General features: G+C 36.9%; 2 protein-coding genes across 2 annotated transcripts in view; both read left to right on the plus strand.

Annotated features, from left to right (window-relative positions):
- pibf1 (progesterone immunomodulatory binding factor 1) overlaps nt 1-6,361 on the plus strand; it is a 29,092-nt gene extending 22,731 nt beyond the window's left edge. The window contains exons 15-18 of the mRNA XM_066706562.1: nt 1,387-1,517; nt 2,632-2,716; nt 5,674-5,841; nt 6,164-6,361. Coding sequence (XP_066562659.1) covers nt 1,387-1,517; nt 2,632-2,716; nt 5,674-5,841; nt 6,164-6,214 — 435 coding nt within the window. The 3' untranslated portion in view covers nt 6,215-6,361. The remainder of the gene's footprint in view (nt 1-1,386; nt 1,518-2,631; nt 2,717-5,673; nt 5,842-6,163) is intronic.
- Nucleotides 6,362-9,668: 3,307 nt separating this feature from the next.
- Nucleotides 9,669-19,498, plus strand: LOC136751184 (Krueppel-like factor 5). The gene is made up of 4 exons (XM_066706563.1): nt 9,669-9,996; nt 12,088-13,012; nt 13,624-13,683; nt 17,568-19,498. The coding sequence occupies exons 1-4, from the start codon at nt 9,823-9,825 to the stop codon at nt 17,744-17,746; spliced, it is 1,338 nt and encodes a 445-aa protein (XP_066562660.1). The 5' UTR covers nt 9,669-9,822; the 3' UTR covers nt 17,747-19,498.
- Nucleotides 19,499-21,671: the final 2,173 nt, after the last annotated feature.

Below are 21,671 nucleotides of genomic sequence, written 5' to 3' on the forward strand. Positions count from 1 at the left end.
TGAATTAATTTTAAACAGTCATTTTTTTACTCATTTACTCAAATAAAACATTTGGGTTAGCTTAATTTAAAAAGAAATACATGTATGCTGCCTATCACATTATTCCGACAAATCCATATGGTAGCCTGACGTTGTCGGCAGTTGAAATAGACAACAATTCAAATCTTGCATCATATGCAGCTGTCTTCTATTGATTGCAAAATGCAAAAAAATATGTTCCCATGACTCTGTTGCATTTGCTTATGTTAATGTGGTCGAAATCATCACTGAAACTCATGCCAATGGATTTGCTGATTGCCAGATAGTCTATTATGAACAAGAACAAAAAAAGGAACGAATAGTCGAATCTCTGTATTGAACAGTCAAATCCAATTCGACTGACACAATTCTGAGTCGGGTACAGCCCTAGCTTTTAGAGCCATTTCACCCACTTAAGTAACAAGTAGTATAATACTAAAGCTGCTAAATTCGGCAGTAGGATAAATCAAATTATTCATTTTTTGAACAGTTTTTAGTTTACATATTGTTTCCCCTTAGATATAGTAAATAATGCTTCAAATGTTTAATACAACATATAAACATTATCTAAAAGTCTGTATTGGCAACTGGTAAAATAAACGTCTCTCCACACCACATGTATTTGTCTCTTATTAAAAACTGGTTAAATTCTACATTCCTCTACACATGAATACTGGAAATTGGAAATTGTTTTTATAATACAATAGTATGAATGGTATATTTTCTTTTAATTGTTAAAATCCTGATGAGCCTTTTCAAGCTGCTAGTAATGTCAGACAGAACATCTTTGGTGACACTGCTGTTGCACTGAATGCAAGCTGTCTTAGTGATTGAATTGTACTTCTAACTTAGGTTACTGTAAGTGAATAATAATAAAAACATTTACAGGGATGTACTGAAGCAAAATGTGATTACATGTATTTTCGAGTCACTGATAGACCTTGAACAGGTTTATGGTGATCAGCTATGAAAACAATGCATTCTACACCTTTTAACCCTTTCAAGTTTCTTATTAATCAATAGAGATGTGATAAGATAATTCTAGATTTAAATGTAACTGTGCATCCTGTGAAAGTCCTAACCATTCAGGTTTTTGTAAGGATTTTAAATGCAGAAATAAGAGCTTAGATTGCTTGTTTGCTAAGATTGAGTCCTAGATTAAGTTTTTGGCTTGATAGTAAGTCAAGATATGACACATGCGCAAGTTATGGCTGCAATTGTTAACAAAAGACAATGATGTTTAAACATTTTCCTGGTGATTTTCAAGTAGGCTTTACTACTGCAATGCAATACACATAAGCATACAAAATATTTTAAAGTTGAATATGAAGAAAATAAATGTGTTTATTTATTTGATGTTTCTTTCAGCTGGACAGAGCCAATTACCTCATTAACCAGGCACAGCAGCCATATAGCTACCTGATAGAGACAGTTCGCCAGAGGGACACACAAATCCTCTCGCTGAAAGAATGCGTCTCACAGCTGGAGGAGGATGTTCGGTATACAGCCCCATTTATTTTTTGTTAACTGTTCAGTTATCTTCAATGTACATTGTTTCAAACCAATTCTGATCTTGATAGTTTAATAATTTTCAAACATTAAGAAAATTACTATTACTATAAAAGAAGCAAATCATGTAGTCACTTAAAACTTAAACACTAACAAATGAATTTAACATTCCTGCCTTTTCTGACACAGAAATTATTGTTGCATATATTCAAAAAAGAAAAAGAAAAAAACTGTGTATAATTTGGGTCTGTTATCGTCTATTAATTATCTCTTTCACTCAAGAAACCAGAAGTGTGAACCCTTGAAAACTACTCCACTATTTAAAAAGCATGTACAGAATGCAAAGGAGGATGTCATTAATCTATAGAGACATTATTCCTAACACAAATTAATTAATTTCTAGCGAATGCAATTCTGTGTAAATCGTGGTTCTAATTGTAGTCTCTATATTAAAACATTTGTAGCTTTCTCTCATGGGCTTGGAGGGAAACACTGCATTGCAAGCAATTGAGTACATTTCATTATTTATTTTTATTTGTTGCCTCTTTTATACTTGCGAAACTGGATACAGTATGTCACTACAATACTTCCAGTTCCTAAAGGACACAACCTCTTACTCAAAAGCATATGTGATTATCATCAGTGTGAGTTGGAGTATAAAAATTCCTTTAAAATCACTGAGCAACCAAAAAGAAATCTTCCGACCTGAACACCACTGCACGCAAAGTTACTTCATAGGTTTATGTTGCAGCTTGCTGAATCACCCTCAAGGTAAAGTGAGCCGGTTTGTTCAAATTTCACAACAGACGATCTTAAATTATGTGGCCCTATAAAGTTAATTATAATAATTAGTATTCCTCTAAGTAAACCTGCCTTGGCAATTTATACTTTTATTGTGTTTGTGCAATAGTGATTGAATACTGGATATGTGGACTTTACACTCGGTTTACATTGTTTTCTTTAAAAAAGTTATTTGGGTTTTCATTTGCATTCTTTCATCTCTTTATAGTTCCACTAAGAATCTGTACTGCCGATGTGAAGATTTTGCTCTCAGGCTTTGAGATTTAAAATTGAAAAACAAGAGCATGTTTTTGTCTATTTCAGAACACTAAAGAAAGAGAAAACGGCTCTACAGCATGTCAAGAATAACATGGCGGCAGATTTAGAAAGACTTCTAAATCATCGTGAGGTAAGTGTTCTGTATTTGGATACGCTGCTCACCATGGCAGTGGTTTTGAGGGCCTCCATGCACACATGGCCTTTTGTTGTCACATTTTCTCTTCAATAACACGTATACGTTTGTTAGAAATGGTAGAAATTTGTTTGTTTACCATTCAGTTCTAGAGTATACTCACTTTTTTTTAACTTGTTTGGAAAGGTCAATAGAGCCAGTATTAACGACCAATTTGACATGTATTGCTTAAACAAATACTGGAAAATCGCATGTGCTTTGAGCAAACGTCAAAAATGTATGTTTATGACGTGGGGAAGAAAATGATTTTACTCTTCAAATAATTTAATAAATCATTGTATTCTAGATCTTGAAGAAGGTCAGACATTTTCCTGATTCAGATGCTTGATTCAGATGCTTAAACAATATGTGAAATGCCTGATATAATGTATGCATGCACTATCAATAGAATTTATTTGTATTATTATTATAACTATTATAGTGTTCGATTAACTGTTAGCTTCTGGGGTAGTAGCCTATATCTGGAATACACTTTTTATTTATTGCCTTTAGTGTCAGTAACAGTCTTTTTCTTCACAGCATACAGTACATTATGCAATAGATTACAAAATATTTAGGTGTAACTGAAACCATACTCTTGAAAAGATTTTTCAACTGACAGTGGGAGGTGCTCGCCATTCTGAATGCAATGAAACTAACTTTTAAATATAATTTGAGACACTCAAAGAATGTGCCATTATAATTACCTCTTAAGCAGGTTTGTCCCCAGTTTATGGCTGGACATGTGCAACTGCAGTTTGTCAAATCTTAGTCACTCAGTTTCTCTTAGTTATGTTACAACAACATGTGCTCCTATCAGAAGCCATGTTTTCAAACAACAATACAAAAATAAGAATAATTGCAGAATAAGAACAAATGGTTAGAACTAGAAACAAAGACAAATATGAGTGAGTTTTATTACCCCCAAAAGAAAATGTTTACCATTGTCATTCCAATCATGCTTTTAATGTTGAGCTAGTGAGACCCTTGGAACAGAAGCTCTGCCATTTCTATCTAACATGTATTTTCTGTTTTCATTATTAATTATTAAAACCTAGTTTATATTTCACTATTTATTCATTTTGCTGTGGGATTCATGTAAAATGTAATGGAAATTATAGCCCATTTGTTTTGTTTTGTTAGTTTACCCATTTATAGTTTGTGATTAATTTGGTGCACATATTTGATTCAAAAGTACATTACGATTTTTCAGCTTTTTTGGATTTTGAAATATGTATTTAAAATAACCCTTTTTTATTTGTCATATATATATATATATATATATATATATATATATATATAATATTTTTTTTATTGATTTGAAGAGTTTAAGGGCATTGAAAGGGTATAATTTTGACATTCACCTTGGGAGAAAAGTTGTCATTTAGCTAAGGTTGACTTTTGAGTCAAGTGTTTGAACTGTGCAAATATTACATGAATTGAAGATGCATAGTTCTTATATGATCTTATACAAGTTATTTTCATCAAAACATTCTCTCAATGCATCCCCTTGGCAACGTCTTTGCCGACTTCACAACTTTTAGCAGCATGTTGGCATAAAGTATGCAGCGCTCGTAGACAGCTGCTCTGCAGTTGAGCTTTTTTACATGCCAGCACATATGGCTGAGGAGTGATAAATAAAAATATTAAATGACCTCGGCTCATTCTGCTGAAGAGACATCCGAATTTGTATTGATGATTATATTATATTTAATATATTTTTAAAATTAGTTGAAGACAAATCTGTAAATCCCTATATTAATTTCGATTTAAATTAAGGATATCGAACCATTTGGACAGGGGCATTTATTTTATTTATTTATATAGTTATAATGATCAATTTCTGAGGTTCTATTTTATTCTCATGTACAAATAATGAAGACTTTAGCAATCAGAGCATTTCCCTTTTAAAACGAATCTCATTCACTTAAAGAGAGAAACTCCAAATAAAAGTAACTTGCATTTTATTAAACCGGCACTAACCTCAACAGACTGGAATTGAGGGTTAAGTTTGGGGTTTGGATTTCGGGTTGCATTGCTATTCCAGGAGCCACAGATAATCCTAGAGAAATCCTGAACAAATTGTGAATGTGTATTTTATTACCTATCAAATAGTTTAATGTATAAAGCCATACAGAGGTTTGCCGTGCAGGGACAAGTACATGTAAATCTGGACATGGATGTTTCATACTGTATAGGGAAATGTTCAGTTGAACAAAGTATGAGCTGCTTTCCTAGGTCTTCTGCAAGGTGTGTTCGAAAGCTATTGTGGACATCCAAGCTTCCAAGGTCCTCCTGCTTTAAGGCATCTAGTTGGCTTCTATATAAGATTACCTATTTAATTAACATAACCTTCTTAAGGACCACTTTGCCTTCAGTTGTACTGTTCCTTGGGCAATCGTGGAAATAACTTGTGAAGCTGAAGAAATTGAGTCCTTGAACAAGCCATCCTGTTTCTCTCACTAGTAGATGGTATGAGATGCATGCAGTCTAACATAAAAAATGCATACATTCAATTTTCTGGACCTATTTATTCTTGTCAGTTTAAATATATAATAGAATATATATTATAGTCATATTTATTGATCTGTATATTAATTTTATAATGTGTTATTATGTGGGTTTTGTCTTTGCACATTTAAGTATAAAATTGTAATATATATATTCACAGTACTCTGTATTAATCTACCATAAAATACTAAAAGGAAGCCCTTTGACATCAGTTGCAATGTTGATTTAAATGCATTGAGCAAATGTAAGTGTGAAATACATCACAGACAGCTAGGGGGGAAATTATCAAATTGTTCCGATTTAATGAATAGGACAATCCATGGCAAATATAAGTGTTAAGTAACTTAAAAGTTTGTCAATTGCTGTTAAGTGACATCTCTTATCATCTCCATTGTACTTTATAGGAGTTATCTGTAATGAAGCAAGTTCTGATTAATATGCACACAAGGCACTATGGTGATGGGTTACCTCACCCTCGAAATGAAGCACCGAGTGGAACAGCAGTGTACGGGCCGAGAGGCTCGACTAACACAGAGGAGGAGAATAATCCCAAACCCAAACCAACACTGTTTGTAAGTGGGGGAGGGCGGGGTTGGGGGGTGCTTTATGGTCTTCTATAGAAGATCAAAGCAGTCTTTGTGATGTTGAGATTTGTAATACATTTGTGGCTAAAAGGAAAATGGCTTAGAATAGTTCTAGACCTTTTGATAATTTATATTGTTTACTTTGACAGGTGAATAAAGTAACCCAGTTCAGTGTCGTTATGGTGTTGTCATACTCAGTAACTTCAGCTGGAATATTATTCTAAATGTTTGTATTTACTTTTGGAGGGTTATTATCTGATCTATAAAAAAATGATACATTTGTTTAATACTCTCTCTTCTTTGTTTTCAGACAAAAAAAGAGGCTCCTGAATGGTATAAGAAACTGAAGCATAAAAAATAAGTGACAAGTAAAAATGTATTTACTAATCATATAGACTTTTTTTTTGTAAGATAATGGTCTGAATTAATGTGCATAAATGTTTGTCAAACTTTTTATTTTGTGCTAAATATTTGTGAAAATAATCAAGTAAACAATAATTTATATTCACATGTTTTGGGGTCTTTATTTCCTAAACTACTGAAGACATTTCCTTCCTTAAATAGTTATTAGATACATTTATTCCACACTGAACACTGAAGCTTTAGCATTGAATATTTGTAGCCAGTACTACAGTTATGATCTGATATTTAGTGCCTCTATTCCATTTTTTAATTATTTGTTTTCAATGGATTTGTCTTCAGTGTATAATTGTCCTGCTTGTTCAATTGACCAGTTTATATCAAATTACATTTTAAGATTTATTTGAAATGTAGCTCAAAACTGATATTCCTGTACAAAATAGAAAATGATTCCAGGTAGTAATTCTTTATTATTGAGAACATTGAGGCAAACACAACAATGCATTAACATTAATTTAATACAAGTATTAGCATGGAGAAGCCAGCCTGCTTATTGACTTTGAAATTGCTTTCTTTGTTTTTGTTAGTTTGCATATTACTACACTTTGGGAAATGACTGGGATAAATGTGTTTTTTTGTTTTTAATATTTGTTTTAATACTCATATAGTATTTTCAATGGCCAAGCCAAGAATTCCACCTGTTCCAATAAATTAGCAAGTTTGGAAGAAATGTACTCCATCCCGAACTGACCTGCTGCCCATATAAATATACAAATAACATTAATTACATTCCTTAAATTTCTTGGCTCATTTGTAATTGCATTTTGAAGATAAGTCATATTTTCATGAATCCCATGTTAATAAGGGGTTTTGTAGCCCAGTCATACAAATTAGCTTCAATTCAAGATTAAGCTGCTGGCCATGCAAATTACCAGATGATGAAAAAGGATAGTAATCTATGCTTTTCCAATTCAGAGCATTATGGGTTGCCTGGATACTTCTATTAGGACAATTTACTGCTTATTGCAGTAATGTAATTCTTGTGAAATGTATATTTATGACCTTGTAGAATATGTTATATATTCCATTATATGTTCTACATTAAACTAGTGATTTACATACAATGTTAGTCAGTGTTTCACAAATAAACCTATACAGTGCCTATAGAAAGTCTACACCCCCTTTCAAAATTGTCACCTTCTATTTTATTTATCTACACATTGTAGACATCCAAGTGAAATAAAATATTCTAGACATATAAACATGTATTAAAAATAAAAAGCAATACTAAATTAGCTCCAGTGTAAGTAGTCACCTTCAAAAATGCTCTCCACCTGTGTTAAATTGTAGTGCTTCACATGATTTCAGGGTAATTTCAGCAGTTCCTGTAGGTTCCCTCTGCTGGGTTGTGCATTTCAAAGCTAAAACTCTACAATGAGCACCAATTTCAAAAGAACTCTGGGGACAAAGGCACAGATCAGTGGATGGGTATAAAAAAATATATTGAAGACCTTGCATATCCCTTTGAGCATAGTCAAGATAATTATTAAGAAGTGGAAGGTGTATGACACCACTAAGACCCTGCCTAGATCAGGCCATCGCTCTGCAAGAAAGCTGAAACTGGGACAAAAGTTCACCTTTCAGCATGACAATGACCCAAAGCACACAGCCAAAACTACACTGGAGCGGCTAAGGAACAAAAAATAAGTCCTTGAGTGGCTCAGTCAGAGCCCTGAAATCGAAAACTTGTGGCATGATTTAAAGTTTGCCGTCCATCAATGCTCTTTACAGAACTCAAGGCTGTAATTGCTGCCAAAGCTGCTTCCACCTAGTATTAACTCAGGGGGGTGGAGAATGGTGTGTAGATAAGAGAAAAAATACATAATTTAAATGCATGAAACTCCGAGGCACTGACACTGATATGTGAACAACGTTTGGGGGTGTGTAGACTTTCTATAGGCACACACACACACATATATAGATTGATATACAATTTTTCTATATATACATATATACATTCTAGAATCTAGAAAAAATATATATGTTTGATGGGTTTCTAACAAGTACATTTTGACAAGGGTTGTGCCCTATGTTCTTGCCGCTAAAAGACACTTGAAATCCATGTTTGATATAACTTAATTGAACAAATTATTCGTTTACTGTTTAAAATGGACACTTGGAAGGAGAGAGTAATTAGGTATCGGAATAAATTCTTTTTTTTTTTTCTGCACACGTTCTATTGATGCTCCTTTGGAAATAGTATGAAATACACCTGCTGTCAGATTCAATGGAAAGCAACCCTGTTTACAATCAAGCATCGGGTGGTATATTGTTATTTGTTAAGCTCTTCACAGGACAATGTAAATACCCTACTGTGTGTCAATTGCAGTAAGCACCGTTAAAGTCTAATGAGTGCTGTGCTGTGCCCAGTTCTGGCTGATGTGTGGCAGCACACGCACTGAACTGTGAATCCACTACATTTAATTGCACACAAAGACGTTTGCTTAATTGCTTCTATTTGCATTGCGTGATTCATTTTTTTCTTCTTCTTCCCTTTTTCGGATTGAAAAAAAAAAGAAAAAGAAAAGGTCAACACCTTAACGAATCTTATTTTGAGTAAATAATGTCCTTCTCCTCACGCAAGCGGAGCAGGTTAGATGGCAGTATATAATTGTCCTGGGCGTTGTTTTCAAATGCTCAATCTGGCTAAAACAACACACCCAAACAAACCGGCTTAGTCCTCAAAGCGTTGTGTGTTTTACATTTAAAGTCGTCAAGTGTTTCGGCTGCTGCTGGGGTTAGTGCATTGTCAATACAGTAGTCGGAAGGTATGTGAAAGGAAAAAAAACACTGTTCCCATCAACACAGATCTCGCATGTGTGGGACGTCCGCTCTTGAGTGGACTGCCTTGCCTCGGAAAAAGACGTGCGACATATTTCTCAAGCTCACAGGTCCCCCGGGTCTTGATTTGTTACACTGTTTAAAAATAGGGATGCATGCCTTCATCATTAGGAGTTATAGCTGAATCGTGGCTTCACCCTATGCATGGCCTGCTTAGTATAAAGCACCGCAACTGGAAGTCCCCCCTCACTCAATACGACTGCCTGCAAGCGCACAGCCTTAATATTTAGAGACTACACATATTGACACGTGTATAATGCATGCCATCGTGCGGGACCTTAACTAACCCTAGCTGAGCAAACTGCACGGTATGCTGCTAAGATGACCCGGTTTTCATTGCACACCGAGCCACGGGGCTCGCAGCAATAATGTGTGCATGCTCCCACTACACAATGCCAGCTGATGACACCGGTCTGCCCTGTCATCACCGAGCCGCACACGTTGAAACCCCGAGCCGGCTGTAAATCGCGTTGCGGGCTGTGTTGCGGTTATTGGCGTCTCACGGCGTCAGTCGACACCTCGGCCCCGCCCAGCGGCGGAGCAAAGAAAAGTGACCCGGGCGGCGCTGGAGCAGAGAGCGCGGCGCTTCGAGGCAGGAGGGCGTGTGAAGACAGAGCTCGCCACCATACCTGCGCTCAAGAGAAATAACCCTTCACTCGTAACTCGGACTTACACTGCGGGTTTTGACCCCCTTTTTAGTTGTCGCCGATGGCCACCACCACTCTGCTGCCGATGAACGCGGGGCTGGGTCCGGGGCAGGAGGAGCTCTTCTACACGCTGCTCAGACCGGCGGCGCACGGCGACGGCAGCCCGCACAGAGAGCCCGCCGGGGAGCTGAGGAGCGCCGCCTCGGCCAGGGCTTTGGGCGGCGATTTCGCACAGGTAAGGGCTGAGAGAGCCGAGGAGCGGACGCGTGTGAAAGTGTGTGCATGTGCTGGAGTTGAATGGGACGCAACTAGTGACTTCGCTCTTGAATCGGTTCAACTTTTTCCATTATGATTGTTATTATAGATGAGTGGCATGATCTGTAATTAGTGGCAGCGTGACTCGTTGTGTTGTTGGTTGTGACCGAGGGTTTTGTTGCTTTACATTGATGATATACATTTTATGACAAAGGCCACTGTTTATAATAATAATAATAATAATAATAATAGGGGATGACGTGGATAGATCGATAGGCTAAGCATGCATTCCCTGTTCTGTCAGGATAGACCTTAGCATTGGTATCTGCATACCTTAAGGAGAGAGAGAGAGAGCAGTGATAACCTGCCATTTTTTGAAGTGACTTTCCCGAGCCGCGCAGCAGGAGGTGGGAGGCATTGTGTGGGCGGAGGGCAGTTTTTAGCTCTGGCAGGCTCTGCTCAGGCGCAGTTGCTGCACATGCACTTGACCACCATCCCGTCAACAACTGCCTCCCCCACCCCCCCAGCAGCCCCTCGCCCCCGCACAGCCCTGCTTGGACACCGGGAGAGACTTCCCAGCAACGCCGACCTGAATCACAAAACCGGTCTGAAAGAGATACATGTGCGGCGAACAGCTGGAGGGGCTAAATTCAGAAAGAGCTAAACCGCAGCCTAAGCAGGACACTTCCCACTTAAAGGAGTTTCCCCCCCTCTCTGCTGGTACTCCATGATGTGTCAGTTACTCTAATCTACAGGTCCTCTTACTTTTATTTATTCATTAACTTGCCCATGCATGTGCTGCTGTGACACCCCACCCTTGCGTGTGCAGGAGAGACGGGGAAAAGTTGAGTGCTTTACCCTGTTTTTTCCCAGTGGTCAGCTGATTCTGTTTTGGGATTTGGTATGAGCTGAGTTTTTTACAGCAGAAGGGGGAATGTAGCATCAGCCCATTGAAGAGGACTTGATAAATGTTTTGCAGATGACTGTGCTAGTAACAGATCAGCCTCCGTCCACCCACATGCGCTTTAGCCGCGGCGCAGAATGGGTACAGTTTCGGCATCAAAATGTCAGGGCTAGGGTTACAGTTTAATAGCTGCACATGAAACGCTGGGACGGTTTCGAGCTGAAGAATATCTAATCTTGAACAGATATGTGAAATATACTTATTCAGACTATAGCTTGCATCCCTTTCTTTTACAGGGGGAGTTATTTTGTCACCTTTCTCATTTTCTGTGGGAAAACCCCTTAGGAAAAAGCTCTTCTAGTTTAATCAGCAAGGATAAAGTGCCTACTAAACACATACTAATAGTATCCTTTTTTTCATACAGGATATTTTAATATCAAAAATATGTTGTAGACTGATCATGTTTGTAAGGTGTACAAACCGCAAGAATGCATGGTGGTTGTGTATCTGAATAGCTCCCTTTTCTGTTTGTTTGTCTATTTATATTGAATTTCCCAGAAATCCAGCCAGCAGTTGATATTCATAAATCAGCTGTGAGTGATGGAAAGGGCATGCTGATTTATTAGACTAACATTATGCTACAGATCCTCGAGGCTGAAGTTGGAGATACCAATAAAGCAAAAACAAGTCAGAGTAGGCAGGCTGGTTAGGGGGAGGGGGAGGAGACTGAATACAGGTCTAACAGGTACGAAGGAAAAATTACGCATCCAGTGCTGGATTTTCTGGTTTCCTTTAAAAGCTCTTGAACAATATTGGTGCCTAATTACTTAATGTCAAGGCATGTTCTAGTTAAAAACAAGACGAAGAAAAGAATAAAGACTATAAATAGTTCAAATCGCTCGAGTGGATTTTTAGAATTGGCAACACCTATATAGTGTTTAGGAGGTGCTTGGGCTTCCAGGCAAACCTATAGCCAGATGTAAGGATGAGATTTTATATGTATGGTGTTAGTTTGGTAAAGTTACATTGACATGAGTGACTTCAGTTATGATGTATCTGCATGCATGGTTATTTATTTATTTAGAGAGATGATCTTTAGGCACTGTGGAAGTGTGTACCTCTTCCTTGAATTACTTTTAAGTAACTCTATTGCCTTTTCTGTCTTAGACGAGATCAGAGATGGATAAGTACCTGACGCCCCAGCCGCCGCCACCCCTGATCGTTCCAGATGCGAAGAAATTCCGCCGTGACAGTGCTTCTGTGGTGGACCAGTTCTTCGACGAGGATGAGGGGTCACCTTACAGTATCAACATGAATGTCTTCCTCCCTGACTTCACATACCTCCGGACCGGCCTGTGCAGACCGCAGAAGTCGCCCATGCCTCAGATCAAGACTGAACCCATGCCCTGTTATGTGCCTCAGAATGGCCCCAGTACTAGTGCAGCACAGGCCCTTCCCGATTTCACCAGCGTCTTCAGCTCCTCAGTGGGGACGGACATGAACAGCATCTTCATCAAACAAGAGATGCCTTCTCTTGATATCCCCCATGATGGGCCCTTGTTTCAGCTCCTGAATTCTCCAGATCTGGAAGGACCCCTGACTGGAAACCAGACCAGTGCGGACTCTCACGGCAGCGTTCAAATGACGGCCACGATGCCCGCTCTTAATGACCTGCACTTAGCCACCCAACAGACTTCAGTCAAATCATTTTGTCATATGCACAGTGGGGCATATTCCCTGCCCCCCCATTTTGTTCATAATCATCATCATCATCATCATCATCATCAGCAACCGCAGCAGCAGCAACAACAACAACAACAACAACAACAACAACAACAACATCCAAAACCCACCTATCTCCCACCCTCTCCTCCCAATTCCGAGCCTGGCAGCCCAGACAGACAAACAGAACTCTTGCAGAATTTGTCGCCCCCTCCCTCTTATGCGGCCAGCATTGCCTCCAAATTGGGAGTCCACAATCCAAACCTCACCCCGGCCTTGCAGGTAGCCCAGCAGTCTATGCCAGTTAGGTATAATCGCAGGACTAACCCCGACTTGGAGAAAAGAAGAATACACCACTGTGACTTTCCAGGTAAGGAGTGTGTTGCTTTCAACTTTCTGATATATACGAACATCGAAGGTAAAGGAACAATTAAGTTAAGAGAACGCATTATTTTTTTTGCTTAAATATTCCGACTTACTTTAGTATGACTGCAGGTCTTGCTTTGAATTATTTAGTTGAGGTACAGAGCCTTTTACCAACTCTCAACATGTGAAAGGAAATTGCTGTCAAATGATTCAATACTGTTACCTCAAAAAGGTTTTCAACAAATAAAAAATGATTGAGGGATAAAGACATTAAAAGTCCATTTAAGCAGAATACTTTATTTCTAAAGCTACACTAGTGCGTGCTACTTAAAAGAGCAGATTAGATTTTTGTTTCTTGTTTCAAGTACTGAAACGTATGAAGAAGCATAATGATAAAATCCATTTGGTGCTTTATTTTTGTGTCTTTAAAAACACAATACTAATTTGTTAATTGTGTTTATTTTAATCTATAAAAGCTGTTATCCAGACTAAATCACAAGCTATTCAGTGGCAATGGAAAAATTGAACAAACTCAACATATAAAAACTATTTTGTAGAATAATTACTGTACCTAGCATGCCTTTTAAGTTGTATTCTATTTCATTTCCAATTCAGGGTGCAAGAAAGTCTACACCAAATCTTCTCACCTGAAAGCCCACTTAAGGACTCATACTGGTAAGCACTTTGATTATCCCTGTATGTTAGGGGGGCTGTTTTAAGAGGCAGTCAATTTATTTTTGGGTTGTTCCATGTCATGTTGCCAGGCAGCAGAATTTTACTTTTGGCATCAACATGGATTTTATGTGTTGCCAGAAAATAAAACAATCGCATACAAACCCCAATGTAGCCATCCTCCTCTTTTCCACACATTCTTGGTGTTTTATTTAGTGGAAAAATGGAAAGTGTTTTCGGAGGGAGGGGAAAGGAAGCATCTAAAGAACTGTATTTCTGTGAGAACTTTGCCTCCTGTGAAAAAATGATTTCTATAAAATGTTTTTTTGTTCTGAGGTACGGAAATATGTAAAAATACATAAAAGCTATTCAAATAAAATGCGTTTTATGGTGAAGGGTCATATATTTCCTTTTGGATGTGGTTATAAAATATCTTCCTACATGTCTGTTCCTGCAACAAGAAAAGACGCACCGTTATGGACTAATGTTTGCCCGCCCCTTTATAGAACATTGTTTGTACTTTAAAAAATCAAAATGCTAGTTTAATAAGCATACTTTTTAAAATTATTTCTTTTATATAAATTAGTGTTGAAAGATTGACCATCAGTACATTTTCTTTTTTTTTTTTTCGTAGAGTGTACAAACATTCGTGGAAGTCTGTATGTTGTTAAGCGTGTGTTAGAGCTGCATACAGTCAGAGACGTGGGAATGCCAAGCAATGTTTGAACTGACTTGAACTGGCCTTTTCCTTCCACATCAAACAAGCTGAACGGAGTATGTTGACATTCGGTGGGTTTGGTCTTGGCAAGGCACGGTGTATGGAAAAAAAACTTTATCAGTCGGCTTAATCAGTGCGTACCAGTTTTTGTTTTGGTTTGTTTGCTTCTCAAAATTGACATACTTATATATGATATTGAGTTGCTGAAAAGTTATATTTAACCTCAACAATACTCCAGCTTATTTTTTTGGGCGCGGGGGGCATTGCTCTGCACATATGCACCTGATAAGGCAAGGTGCTTTTTATACATCCAATAACCTGATAAGAGCGAGATTATCAGCGGTTAGTGTTTTACATTCTTGGGCTACAGGGGACAGGACTTGGGATTTCATAAATATTATCTTTCTGGTTGTTGTTAACCAATTATTGCCATAACTGAGGTGATAGTACAGGTATTTCACAGTTACCGTAGGACTCCGTGAATCTAAATGTTTTGTTTACGGTCAAGAGACCCTTTAGATAAGGTGTTACTATGGAAATGCAGTTTAAGATAATGGTGAAGTTATCTCTTGCATTACTTTAAGCCTCTATAAATCTAAAATGATGTTTTTGCAATGTTTATCTATCAGCATAAAGGTCATGTTACTAAACTGGCTGTTTTTGTTATTTATTTAATCAATTTCAAGGATTAGCTGGAGGTTTTGTTCACATCCAACAGAAGGATATATAAGGTTATAATGGATCTGATGTGAACCTGTACATTTCCACATGATTATTTAAACCCTCTTAACATAATCAGTCTTAAAAGTTTTTTTTGATGTTACATTCTGCCTATTCAATGTTCCTTTCAAAACTTGCTGGGAGGCCCTGCATCATTTCTTTCAGCATTCATTATCTTAAGAAATCCCATATTGTTTGAAGAAGGGGGCTTTTTCTCTAATCTGAAAGGGTCTACACAAAAGCGCTATAATCACCTGCAATGAAGACAATCTTGTCTGTCTTTTAAGGTGAAAAGTGCTTTAGGCAAAGTTTGTCTACCATTAGTCTAAACAGGTTAATGCACATCCCCTTTGCAGCAGCGTGTTTACCTAGGCTTCGGGTCTCTGTTGAGCTGTTCTTGGGGATTTTACTCTTTCTGTCCGTAGAATGGCTGTAGTTTATTTGTGGATTGTCAATGGTCTGTGCAAAGCCTGTCCCTGGATTTTAGTTATTCCATACATTGTGAGAAGTATTATCATTGTTACTGACCAGTTGGGGAGAAGCTAATGTGTAAACCACAGTATATTGGATGAATGTTAAAGAACTTTTAAATGTGTTAGCATTTCTCATATTCTGTGCTTGTGTAGCCACTGTCTGCATTTACCACACAGACTGTTCATGAAAAACAGATGTGCTTTAAGAAAATGTTATGAACAAATCAGTTATGCCATTTTTAACGAAAGACAGGGTTTAGCTATTATAAAAACTGTTCGGTGAGATGCTGTGTCAGCTAGAATCCCAGAACCAAAAATATACATTTTAAATGCCTCTTTTAAATTTACATTTTAAAAGAGGTGCATTCTGCACAATATTTTTGTTGTGGTTGTACTGTATTTTAATGGATGTCTAGGCCTACCTCATGTTTTTTGTGGTCCATGATTCCTATAATTATTTATGGTTCAAATGCATTCGCGTAATTCATAAAACATTACATTTTTATAAGTACATTTCAATACTGCTTCATTGTGTATTTAAGGTGGTAATTAAAAAAAACTGTTTAGTATTATATTGCTTGTGGCTTATAATTTTGAGTTGACTGTAATGAAAACTGAATGTAAAAGCTTAAGTGTCATGTTTTCTTTAAAGACATACATTTTTCTAAAAACCTGTCATGTCTTTGTGAAACAATTAAGATCTAGAGAGCTGAGGTGGAATTCCTTAGAAACGTGTACCAGACTTCTCAGAAATGCAAAGAAGGGAGTGTGCCTGGAGAAAAATAAAGCTGGTTTATTTCTGAGCTGCTTTCTTGTACTTGTTCTACTTGTTTAAAATCACAGTAGTTTTCTGGAAATATTCTTTTCCAATAATTGAATGCAAATTTGTAAAAAGCTCTATTCAAAATAACCCTCAGTTGTGCATTTGTTTGTAATCTCATGACTTTAATGTTCTACATTTTAGAAGCACCAGCTGAAGCAAAGTTTAAAATTCGCTTAGGATTCCTACCATACATGTGCCTGAAAACTGCTATAATAATCTTAGGTCATAGCAGTCCTGGTTTAAGATGTATTCTGATCTATTCATTTATAGTTGGCTTATGTAGTTTTGTAAGGGAATGTTTTCAGATAAATGTACTTTAACATTTTATTTGACATTTGTGTCTTTGAATTACCAAGTACCTCACTGTAGCATTAGAATAGTCACAAATTGAGTAACATTGGGAGTTACTTTTCTGAATTCTGTACTCAACAAAAACGGGTTATTAAGAAATCTCTGAAAGCCAAATATTGTTAGGCCTTTTCAAGCTTCAGCATGTTTAATCTTTCAAATTGAAATGGCAGAACTAGCTTTGACTTTTTTTTTTTTTTTTTGAAGATGGATTCAAAAGCAGATATAATTCTTAATACTAAGTAAACGTCAGTGCAAATCCTAAAGCAGCTTGGAGATTCCCTGTGTAACATCCCTGATACAGTGTTTATTATGAAACCGTCAGAAATAAACCAGAAAGATATATGACCAGTCAGAAATCAAGAACATTAAATGGAAAACTCTGAGCTTATCGAAAGTTTCTTACTTAACACATCATGGCTACTGTAGTGAAATTCTTTACTTTAAATAATAAAACAAGAGTGTGGGTGAATTTAGAATTTTAAATTGAATGTGTGTGTGTACAAGTAAAGCCTTTGCTGTTCAAAAAGTGTTTTTTCTTCTCTCTGCTTATTTTAACAGCCCAATGCTGCATTAAAGCACTTGGTCTTTTATTAAATAAAAGTAATGATAATCACACTACTACTCACAAGCCTATCATTTACACAAAGCCATCAATTTTTGATGAGGTAACATTTTCATTGCACGCATCTTAACAATACACAGCTTAAATGTTTAAAATGAGTTTACAGTAAGACGTTTTAAAGGTTGAAGGTGGGCATAAGGCGAGAAACCATTTCTGATCATTTTTCTCTCCACGTTTCAGGTGAGAAACCCTACAAATGCACCTGGGAGGGATGTGACTGGCGGTTTGCCCGGTCAGATGAGCTGACACGTCACTTCAGGAAGCACACGGGAGCAAAACCCTTCCAGTGTGCCGTATGCAGCCGCAGCTTCTCGCGCTCAGACCACCTGGCTCTGCACATGAAGCGCCACCAGAATTAGCCTGCCACCGACAGCAGCACGAAACCTTGGAGGTTGCTGCCTGAACTATTTTCACAGTAAACTTTGGGGGGTGGGGGGGGACAGGAACTTTTTACTTGTATAGATTTAATGCAACATGGCTGAAGAGGAAGTCGGAAGAATTTGTTTATCATTATTATTATGATTGTTACTTTTCTTTTTAAGCTTGGATCCATGCATTATTTTTCGAAAACCAAAAATATAATGTTTCTTCTCAAATAAATTAAAGAGACCTTTATCATTCACATTATGACAAGAAACCAAAGTTTCTACATTTCTATCTTTTAGTTTTTTGACCAAAGCATGTTTCAATGAAGAGAAGCTGATGCAGAGATCCGAGACAAAATAATCTTTTAAATGAAGAAAACCAAAAAACACACAAACAAACAAAAAAAAACCTTCAGGCCTTATATGAAAATGAATTTCAAACCAAAGAACAAAACTTGGAATCTACTTGAAATTTTATGGAATATTTTACTTTGAATTAGACATTTTTATTATGACAAATATTTACATAATATAATATTATGTGATAGCACACATATTGTACAGCATATATTTGTAAAGGGCTTGAACTACATTTATTTGTTTACCACAACTAGTGTTAGAAGCTTTAAAATCACTGTTAATTCCTGCCTACAAGAGATAAACACCATACTACTGCCGATGTCAGAATCGCCAAAAGGCCTGCTGTGATTTTATGGTATAACACACACACACACACACACACAGGATAATGCAAAACCATTGAAACTGGTGAAATAAAAATGTGGCCTTTATTAACAATGGGTATAAATGCCGGATTGATCTCATAAAAAAGACTAATAAGGTTTACAATCCATTGGACACTATTTTTCAGTAACCATACTGGAGAAAATATCAGAGACTTTTTGATATTTAGTTTCAATCGCACTGGAAGAAAAATGTAGGACTGGAGTTTTATTTTATTACTTCTAAATTAAAACTTGCATTTCAAACTGGATTTCAGTTTGAGTTTTATCGCCTTAACAAAAATTGAATGTATTACTACTGATTTTGTTTTTAAACATAAGGGAGTGATTAATTAACTACTAATTAATTAATTTTATATAGCGTAAAAAAGGGATTACCCAACATGGGATCAAACTGGTTCAAATAGAGGTACCATTTGTACAAGCATTTAGTTGTTTCTACTGATGTGCATGTTTCATTTTCTTATTTCTAATCTTGTTTGAAGCCAAATGAATGTATAAAACCACACAAACAATTGTCTATAAGAAGCTCTAAAAATGAAATTCAGTCAAATGCCTTTCAAGGCCCTTTCAGAAAACAAAAAATGTGTTTCTGGTTAAATTAATGATCTTTTAGGCACTTGTGAAAAAGATTGCTTGGTTCATCGGTACATAAGTTCCTTTTTTCATTTTTATTTATTTATATAGCCTGGTATACATTGGAAGCAAATAATTTATCATTTGTATGTGAGATGCCTTAATGTAAATACTTGGCATGTGCTGTACATATTGTTTTTTTGTAACATTTGTCAGTTGTTTTTGGAAACAAAGGGGCAGAGGCACTACCCTCCTGCGTCCGCACCGCGTGTTGGTTTCATGTTGTTGTGAGTGTTCCACTTCTGTTTTTATATTGTTTTAAATTGATGTGTAAAATGTATGATGAAGTTCTCAAAGCAGTCGCGTGTTTATTGTTTTGGAACCGAACAAAAAGCCTAATAAAATGTAGCTGTTGCTTTCCAGTGTTTACTTTGTGTCGGCAGTGTTTCCATGTGGTGTTCGATTTCTTCTCCTGCCCTCCCTGTACCTTCATGTATTTCTCAGTGGTGTTAAAAGCAATGCTTGACAAAGGCTTTCTGTGCACTAAAATGTATTCTCGGCATGATTCTCAGGCCATAAAATATTTATACGAACACTAAACATACTTTCTTAATACATTACTTTCTTAATATATTGCTTCACATTCATTTTTATTGTGATACATCGCTCTAATTAAGCTACATCTTTTTAATGTGTTTGAAAAATGTCACAATGTCATCCCAGCATTTATTTCACTCCCAGAAGGAGCCTGGTAATAGGAAATAGATTACCGTATTGCAAAAAAAGTCAGAAATTCCTTTTTGAGAATAGATTCCCAGGGGATCAGTAGTTAGAGGGCTCCTACACGAATGTAGTCTTATAAAGTCCAACACGAAGATCACTCACAGGAAAACTACATTTCCTTACAATACCCAAAGGTAATCTGTTTCATATAAAAAACTGTGTGGGTGCTTTGTGTAAGAAATCAAATATATGATTTTCATCTGTTTAAAGGAAGTTAGTTAGGTGCTGGAAGTTTATTAAGCTTTGGGGGCTTCAACAGGTCTATGGCTTCACTTGATAGAACCAACATAATACATGTTCATTAACTGGGACGAAACAATAAGCAGCAGCTGTTGCAACAGGGAGTTCTCCGTCAGCTGTACTTACACAGGAGTGTGGTTACTAAAATGAGCTGGGGGGCGGATGGGGGTTGAAGTGAAAGATGCACTTAAACTAAATATCGGACTACTTAGACTGCAGCAAGTCTCATACTAGCATAATGTAACCACACTTCATGCTTGTACTTTTCCTGTGTATGTTTAATAAAGAACTATTCCAAATAACAATCACTTTAGGGGCCGATCTTGAAATAAATACATGAATGAACATCAGCTCCAGGGCAGCAGCTATGCAGTGACGCAGAGATTAAATCTAATCAATAATATTGATCTAACATTGTCAAACTACCAGAGTTCATCACCGGCACCATAATTAATGAGTACCGCAGCTCTTGCTGACCAGTGTTAACAAGGCTGGTAACAGTGGTAATGAAAGGTGAGGCTGTTTTTCATTTCCAAACAGTGACGTAAGGCTTCGCTGTGATCTATGACCAAGCCAACTGAAACCAAAGACCAACTAAACCCGAGTGCCTGCCACCATTGGTAACGCCTGCTTATCCAGGCCGCAGATCAGTTTCTTACATATGTCTATTTGTCTTTCCAAAAGCACGACGTCATAACCGTGTGATGGTATGATGCTGGACTTTTTTTTTTCTTTTTTTACCGCAATCTAGTATATAAAAACTTCAGCCCCATTAATGAGTTTGACCAATAATAGATCTTATGAAAACTTTTAAGTGCATGGGCTGAAGTCCAATCCTTTTGTTGCCCTTAACAGCTTTTTAAACATAATAGCAAGGAGATTATTCACACCCCAGCTGCCAATTTTCTGTTAGTGATTAAATATTAAATAGAAGTTCATGTTTGTGCTTGGAATTAGCTGCTGCAAAGCAAACTACTCCTGTTATCATACACACCATGATTGATGAATGCACTGTGTGGCAGGACATGAATGGTTGCTAGGTTTTAAGCAAGCCATAGCTAGTGGCTTATTGGCATGTATTAAGTAATACAAGGAAAACTTGTAGATAAATCCATCAAAGATCATTTGTTTCTGATTTATTTTGATTGGGCAAACTGAAAAATACTGTTAACAAAAAATACAAGGACCTATTTTTTGTTCTCTTGGAGACTTCCCTAAATATTATCTAAATATTACTCAAGGACTTCTACTTTAACGTACTTACTCCAGAAAGCAATACAAATACATACAAGTTGAGAAAAATGGTAATAAAACATTAAAATATTGCAACCGGTGTGTGCATTTATACACTCCTCTAATGTTAATCTCAGTTGGCATTATAATACTACTTTCAATACTAATATCACTAATGGTATTGGAGTGCGAAACACAGAACTCCACCCAACACACCACACTATATGCAACAAATGAAAGAACAATTACAGGAAATAGTAGATCCTATTTTAAAATGGTATACTTAATTGAGTATGAATAACTTAAAACCACTGTAAAATATGTGACAGCTGGAGCTTCAGACA

This window comes from Amia ocellicauda, chromosome 6, assembly GCF_036373705.1.
Source record: "Amia ocellicauda isolate fAmiCal2 chromosome 6, fAmiCal2.hap1, whole genome shotgun sequence".
Classification (NCBI taxonomy): Eukaryota; Metazoa; Chordata; class Actinopteri; order Amiiformes; family Amiidae; genus Amia; species Amia ocellicauda.